Below are 8,368 nucleotides of genomic sequence, written 5' to 3'. Positions count from 1 at the left end.
AGAAGCACTCAGAACACACACTTCATTTCCAGATCCATTTTATGAGAGAGAACCACCTACTCATGTGTGAGACCAAGATATTCCAATCAAATCATTTGAAACTTTATCTCTAGCCTCCCCAAACTACTTTCCACCAAATCAACCTCTCCTACCCATGCATATTCTGTGTGAGAGAGATTTGTGTTGAGGAGTCTATCTTTAGAAGCACAAGAGCAAAGAGTTCATTGATCTACCACATCTATTACCTTTTGGAGGGTGGTGCCTCCTAGATTGGTTAGGTGTCACTTGGGAGCCTCCTACTTCGTGTTGTGGAGTTAAACCAAGATGTTTGTAAGGGCAAGGAGATCGCCTACTTCGTGAAGATCTACCGTGAGTACGGCTAGTCCTCTGTGGACGGAAGCCGTGATGAAATAGACACGGCCGCTTCTTTGCGGACCCTCCGTGGGTGGAGACCTCCGTGGACTCTCGTAGTCGTTAACCTCCGTGGGTTGAAGTCTCCACTAACATGGACGTACGATAGCGTCACCTATTGGAACCATGCCAAAAATCGCTGTGTCAACGTCATGCGTTTGATCTCCCTACCTTACTCCTCTACTTTACACTTGCATGTTTACTTTCCGCTGCTATACTATTAGAATTGCATGTGTAGGGTGTACTTGACTTGTTATAACTGTCGTAGCTGCCTCTCAAGTAAAATTGGAAAAAGGAAGAAAAAATATCTTGTCAAGTAGTCTAATCACCCCCTCTAGACATACTTTCAATCCTACACACTTTTGTTGTTCGTCGTCCTTTGTGGTTAACACAACATCTTGAAACAATTGGCATATGAAGATTTTAATTTTGAGAGGTATTTTTGCATCCCAAAGCCATGTGTAATTTCCACGTGCTAGGAGGCTTTCCAACAATTGTACACTGATTTAGTAGTAAAAATAGATCATTTTCTCCTCGATCCACTAATTCTCATCGGAGTCATAGAAAATATTAAGCTTAGCAAAGTAAGCAAGCAAGCTTCCCATTGTTCCATTAGGTCAACATACAACCTTCTCATAAAAAGTATTGTCAACATAGCCTTCATCGTGATAGTTCTTCCTCCCATGGAAATAACATTCTCTCTCCAAGAATCAAACATTTTCAAGTATTTAGCCCAAGGAAGTCTTGGTCGACGTTTTTCAGAGAATAGAAATTCACAAGAACTCTCAGTCTACCTGACACTTGTAGCACTACGAAAGTAAGGGTCCGTGGTGTTTTTCAATTTTACAATAAAAATGCCATTGTAAATGATACTCTTAATCCTACCACACCAAATAGGATCAAAGACTCTCATTGTATGACATTTCAATAAAGAACTCCTAGTTAACCTTGTCGTGAGCCTTTTCAAATATTCAATTTTAGGACAATACCAACACATTTGTAATATGATCGGGGATATGAAATCTCATTTAATGATAAAATATGAGTTTAGATTCATGGTAACAAAGATAAGGAAAATGCTAGAACCGTAAATCTTATAGTGAGAGGGGCCTCAAGTTCGTTGTCTTTGGGATCCCGTTAGGCCAAACCCCACCACTACGCTTCCTCATGAACTATCATGTCATCTGTCAAAGGCTAGATCACAATATTTTGAGAGATTATGTGATTTCTTTCCTTCCAAACTACCCACATACTATATACATTCAATTCACTAATGGACATTCATTTTTCTTTTGAGGTCGTCGACATTTCTATTTTAAATCAAGAGCTGATGTTGTTGTTGTCCATTAGCAAAAACGAGATCACTGCTTCTGCTTCCCTTGCGGAAAACATGTCTTCTAGTAGAACAAATGTTTGAAGTGGCACCCACGACATAAAGGAGGGACCAACTTCAAGTGAATATGGCATACCTTACAAATTGGACTAATAAGAGCAACTAAATACGGGCAACATTTCCATAATGAGGATCTTGTCATGCGCCATGACATTTTAGTTCCGTTTGTATGGTCCAACTTTTGCTGGCGAGGAAAGGAGGAGACGCTCCTCGACATTGTATATGGTATGCCACAACCATTATGTATGAACCAAAGGATGACCTTCACCAATACATGACATCTAGCAAAGTAGAAAGGAAAATGACGCGTAAGCCCAACCAAAGGTCACATAAGTCGACGATAAGCTATAAAGTGTACATGTTTGGAGACCTTGAATCCTAGCTTTGATTGGCCAACTCTTTCTCCACCAAGCCCAATTAGTTCTTGCTCAGAGAGATGGCTTAGAGGTTCATCCATCCAAGAATCCATTGATCATGCCAAAAGAGGCGTTTGGCTTCGTTGCTCATGTGATGGCGGTGGAGGCTCGGGACATGTGCATATCCACCTTCGAGAAGGCATCATTATGCCATTGAATAGTCACAATGGGTGAAGATGCATCTAGGGTCCTCTAGTGGGGTTTAATGATTAATGACAAAATTGTAATGGACCAATGTGCTACTGAGTGCAACTATGTGTATAGTTCCAAAAGCAATGGTTTATAAACAAAAGTTAATATGGAAGAAAGACTTCAAGCTAGAAGGTTAGAGACAATTTTCTAGTCATTTGAGCAGTTCAAGAATTACATTGAGTGTATGAAAAACCATACTATAAAAGGGGTTAGGATATCAAATGTGGATGAATCTTTTTGTTGCTCAAATAGAATCCAATCGAGATTCAAACCAATGCCACAATCTCTCGGAACACACACACTTGTAGTCGGTAGTTCTGAATGGAACACTGTTGCACCGGGATTCATGACTTGTTATGCATAGTCATTTCGAAAATAATTTCCCCACATACAAACTTGGTACTTTCGAGGTTTCAAGTTGATTCACGTCACACAATAGAACATTTTTGTGGCGCTACCATACACAAGACCTCGCAAAGGATGTGGTCAACAAACCGAGAGCCAGACTACAATATCAACAACTGCCAAACCAAAACCTCAAAATGTCGACGGAGGGTTGGACTTAGCAACTAAGAGATAGGCTTCCCGGAGGCACCGACATAAGAACCTGGTAGTTACGTATTTTAAAGCACATCACCTAGGGCAACCCCAAACTAATAGATTTTCTACCTCTTCTCAGTGGTACCTAAACCCTTAGTACCACTACTGAAGCTCTACTAGGTTGAAGCTGAGTCAAACTTGTCAAAATCGAGGATGCAAGAGCCCCCCTAACTCTTTTGTCCAATGGAAGTGTGGTGCCATATCTTGTCAATTCTTTTTAGTCCCCACTTCAACATTTGAAAGACCGAAAATTGGTAGGTGACCATGGACGATAGGATTGTTATAAGAGGATTTCATCCTCACCTACTGGCCAGATTGAATATCTATGACAAAGTAAGCACCATCGACAAGAGAAGGAGAAGATATACACGTTTTACGAAATGAAAGAAAAAGAGGGAGCGCCTCGGCCTTTGCATCAGCTAATGCACACAACCATAACGAATTACTATCTCTTAAGAAATGGGACCATCACTGTTGCAAATCAGTTTAGTGAACATTAAAGAGGGCTAATACTTCATACAAGTGGGGAACACCGTTATTACAATTTTGAATACTAGAAAATGATACCAATCAATAAGGAGAGTCTCCCCTCAAAAAAATAAAATAAGGAGAGTCTTAGCACTGAGGGAATCAACGATAAATACAGTCCTTAAAAAGAATTAAAATAAGCTTTAGTTCTAGCACACGACTTGTCACGCACCATAGCTCAGCAAAACATCCGCTTCTTCTCAAGATGACTGGTTCCACCCACCATAGTTTTCCTCGGGTTGATCCTCATCCCGAGCCTCCTGTGATCAGAGAAAAACATGTGGAAATGTAAGTATTGAGGTCAGAAGAAGGGCCAGCTCGTCCATCTTCATGAAAATGGAAAATATTGAAGGACCAAGATACTCTACACAATTAGTGCTATTGAAACTAGAAGTTGAGAAGATAAAAAATGGTACAGTAGAAGAATTATAGCCAGATCTGTAGTGCTGTTCAGTTTACCAGATCAGGTAACAGCGAATAAGGGCCTAATAGTTTGCATAAAGAGTTACTAATGCATATGTTCAGTGAGTAGCAGAAGAAATAAATGACACGTGTGTCACCAAGCTGACAAATGAGCATCAGAGGCAAATGGAACGGGTTTACACTCTTTGAACATGAATGTGAGAAAACTACCTCCGGAGTGAACGTCAGACCGATTTTGATTTCTCCACGGTACTCTTCGTCCTTGACAACATTGTAAACAGTTGGTGGGATGCTTCCTTCAGTATACACTCCATCCAATGGGATCCTGCAAGAAACAAGTACTCAGTTATGGAGTAGTAGATAACGCAATCTGCTATCATTCAATTTTGCATCCCGCGATAATGCGACAGCAACCGAAATGCAAATTGCAAGTGTTTCAGCAACAGATTCGGCCAAACATTTTGAGCCAATTTTATGCAAGACCGCCAGCCCCACCAAAATCATTAGCTCATTTTTGACTTACGTTGCTTCACCAACGCTGTCATCTTCCGTGCCACCATCACTGTCGAGGAGCTTGATGACGAGCTCGCGTGCGTTCTCAGAGACGGTGAACACAAAGGTTTCGTTCCATTCAGGGTCACTTCCCTTTCCTGCATTCACCGAGTGAATTCAAGTCACATCTCATAAGGAAGTCGATAGCACACACGCACGGTAGCATCGAGATGCATGACGTTACTCTCTAACATGTCTTGACGAATCCCATTTTTCCTTATGGAAGGATCCACCTAGGGGTTGATGCTATCGAGATGCATGACGTTACTCTCTAACATGTCTTAGCGCACGTTGCTGCCATTCTGAATCGATTTGTTTCTTATTATGATCATGTAGACTTTCCTGCTGTTCAAGCGTCCAGACATTACTGTCGTGGCAAAACACATGACAGACTTAAGCATGATAGCTTCTACCAGCACGCGTAAGCTAGGACTCACTCAGCACCAGACACCAGTGCTCATCTTTTTTTACTACTTGGCAAACGAGCAGAAGGGCCAGATTTCACTATCATTGAGGTGTCACTTTGAACAGTATACTAATCAACGAAAGCGTTGGCCGATGAATTGAAGAGCTAAGATTTTCTATCAACAAAATATGTGCAGGCTAAACGAAGAGACTTGCCTGAGGCGACGGTGCTCTTCTGCTCCTGCGAGGTGCATCTCAGAACCGCGTACGGGTCCATGTTGCCTGCAGCAAAGAATTCGCAGCCACGGAATTCGTCAGCGAGAATCGATGCCGTCAATTGGACACCAGCGAAGGCGGAAAGCCCCAAAACGACGCGAGGATATTGCGCCGATTTGGCTGATCAGGAGGCCGTCGCCGAGCTACTTGGTCGAGCGGGGAACGGGGAAAGCAGAGCTGAACTCAATCAGATGAGAGCTCGATGGGGGGTGGCTTACAGAGGTAGTCGGTGTTCTCGAGGCCCTTGGCTCCGACGAGCAGCACCTCCAGCGTCCCCTGCGCCATCTTCTCTCCTGGTCTGATCTCGCCTTCGCCCACGCAACTCCGCAGGTGAGGAACTACGTTGAGTAGGCAGCACGACTGGACGGCGTGACGAATTGCTTAGATCCGATCCGAGCCCCCGGGTACCGCTGTATGTATATAGGACTAGGAGTTGAAAAATGGAAAGCTCGGCCGCGTCTTCCTCGCGTCTCCCCCACGTCGCCCTCACATGGAGGCGGTGTGTGGTAGGGCACAGGCAGGCCAACTTGCCTAAGGACGCGTTTTTTCACTGTTTTGACCTACAAGACAAAAAAAATTCACACAATGAACTCGATTTTAAAGTTTTTCACGATCTGACCCTTTTGAAAACGTCAGAAATCGTGGCGTTGCAGGCCTTATGCGAAACGCCAGTCTACTGAATGTTGCAATCCTCATGTGCAACGCGAGTCTACTAGACGTTGCAGGCCTTAACAGAAACGCCAAAGAGGCTCGCGTTGCAGGGGGGCTATGTAACTGCCCAGCGCTCGCCCCTTCGTCCACCCCCTGTTCTTTCCTTCTCCTCTCCATGAAAAAGCTATCCCTCCTCCTCCAGACCCCCCCCTTCGATCTCCCTCCTCCCCCAACCGTTTTGTTGATTCTTTGGGGCAAATCGAAGAGGCCGGTAAGCTCCTCCAGTCCCTCCAATTAGTTTTTGCAATGACTGTGTATGTGTGTAGCTTTTTCTTGCACTAGGTGTACGTATGCTTTGAAGTAAATTTATTTTGTGATTGTTAATAGGTGTAGTTTATGGTGTGTCTAGGTGTAGTTTTTGGTGGCTATAGGTATAACCTAGGTTTTGTTCATATTATTCGCATTAGGTTTATGCCTAGGTTTAGTTCATATTATTCGAAGAGGCCGATAAGAATTTTGTTCATATTATGTAGGATGTTTCGGCCGGATAAATATCCGGGTCTTGATGAGTACTACGAGCAGAAGCATCGCGCGGTGCTAGTTGAAAGAGGAGAGGTAATTATGATTGTGTTGATGATTATTTTTATATACTCCATGATTTTTATATTTTGACAAGTTGAGTCAATTAATAAATTATGCGTTTGTTTGTTTAGGTTCCTCCACTACTTCGTTTGAGGGGGCACAATCCGAATGAAACTCTTTTATATGACCCTCGTTACGAGCCTTATTTTAGAAGAATGGTTCTTCTATAATTTGTGCTCAACTTTAAAGGCACACCACCATGGTTGAATGCCACGGCCCTAACCGCACTTACGGATCGTTGGAGGCCGGAGACGCACTCTTTTCACCTTCCTCTTGGTGAGATGAGCATAACCTTGGAGGATATTGCTATGATCACCGGGCTTCCTATCGAGGGCAGGGCTCTTACAGGAAAGGTTAGGTCAGCTCAGTGGCGACAACGGGTTGCAACATTGGTTGGTGTTGAACTCGAGCCATGGACTGATGAAACTAGGAAGGATCCTAGGCCATTCGGTGTGTTGTTCTCTTGGATACATCCCTCTCCATCAACCGCTGCTCCTCACTGGTTGCATCCTTCTCCGCCCCCACTCCATTTTCTCCTTGTTGGGTTGAGACGCCGTCATACCTACATAAAAACATCAAGGCTCACAGTTAATACAATAGCATAAAAAGTTACGAAAATGGTCCTCGTAGGTAAAAAAATCAAAACATCAAGGCATGAAAAACAACATGATAGATAAACTTACGGAAATGGTCCTCGTAGGTAACCGAACATTCCTCTACCACCACCCGAACCTCTACCCATAAAATCACCACATCTACCATCACCGCCGGATCCTCGTCCCATAGCAAGGCCACCACGTCTACCACCGCCGGATCCTCGTCCCATAGAAAGGCCACCACTTGAACCACCACGTCTACCACTCTCGGATCCTCGTCCCATAGCAATGCCACCACTTGAACCACCACGTCTACCATCACCGGATCCTCGGCCCACAGGAAGGCCACCACTTGAACCACCACGTCTACCACCGCCGGATCCTCGTCCCATAGCAATGCCACCACTTGAACCACCACGTCTACCACCGCCAGCACTTGAACCACCTGTGCCCCCCCACATCACTAGTAGATGCGTTGTTTCTTTTGCAAGTCCTCTTATTATGTGTCGTTTCATTGCAATCACCACATTGGTTCCTATCACGTGGCTCCATGAAATGTCCACTACCAAACTCTCTGGTGCTCATCAGGTCATCCATATCATTCCTGTATCGTTTTGTTCTCCTTCTACCCTTCAGTTGAACCATCATCTCTGGATCCGGCCTAATATTAGGGCCGTGATACTCGGGCCACTGTGATGGGTCAAGAAAAGGGTGGAATCTCGACGCCCATGTTAACTGATGAGTTTGCAAGTTGAATTCATGCAACCTCACAACTACACCATCAGAGAAGGGCAAATTCCTCATGCGACATGCCGTCATCATGTGCGAGCATGTCCAGTGGTACTTACTAGGACGCTCACAAGTGCAATGCCGCGTCCGAAGGGAAACCATAAATGAGCGACCACCATATGATTGCCCATCTCTCGTTGTACCGCCTGGCTCATCCACTTGGTATTTCATTTCAGCGTTATCGAAACAAGTGGCTCGCTGCATGGATGACTTCTCCTTTTGAAACTGTCGTGGGTATAAGCCTGACAGTAGATGTGTAGGGTACGAAAGGATGGGCAGAGCCTTAGCTACGGCGAGGTTGTATGAGTTCAGGCCCCTCTGCGGTGGAGGTAATAGCCCTACGTCTCAGTGCTCAGGGAGCTTGTTGTCGAGTGGAATATAGAATACAGTGAATTGCTAACCCCTGTGCCAGTGGGAGAGGGTGGCTTATATAGAGTGCGCTGCCCTCCACAACGGTTCGGTGCACAGGGGTGGAGTAGTGGCGAATAAATGCC

General features: G+C 44.5%; 1 protein-coding gene across 1 annotated transcript; it reads right to left on the bottom strand.

Moving 5' to 3' along the window:
* Nucleotides 1-3,447: 3,447 nt before the first annotated feature.
* Nucleotides 3,448-5,635, bottom strand: LOC123427331 (elicitor-responsive protein 3). The gene is made up of 5 exons (XM_045111347.1): nucleotides 5,415-5,635; nucleotides 5,137-5,202; nucleotides 4,487-4,613; nucleotides 4,174-4,288; nucleotides 3,448-3,800 (listed from the first exon to the last, which is right to left on the bottom strand). The coding sequence occupies exons 1-5, from the start codon at nucleotides 5,479-5,481 to the stop codon at nucleotides 3,741-3,743; spliced, it is 435 nt and encodes a 144-aa protein (XP_044967282.1). The 5' UTR covers nucleotides 5,482-5,635; the 3' UTR covers nucleotides 3,448-3,740.
* Between the last annotated feature and the right edge of the window lie 2,733 nt (nucleotides 5,636-8,368).

Source organism: Hordeum vulgare, chromosome 2H (genome assembly GCF_904849725.1).
Source record: "Hordeum vulgare subsp. vulgare chromosome 2H, MorexV3_pseudomolecules_assembly, whole genome shotgun sequence".
In the NCBI taxonomy this organism is placed as follows: Eukaryota; Viridiplantae; Streptophyta; class Magnoliopsida; order Poales; family Poaceae; genus Hordeum; species Hordeum vulgare.
The sequence above is the reverse complement of the archived record's forward strand: the minus strand, read 5'-3'. Positions and strand labels throughout refer to the sequence as shown.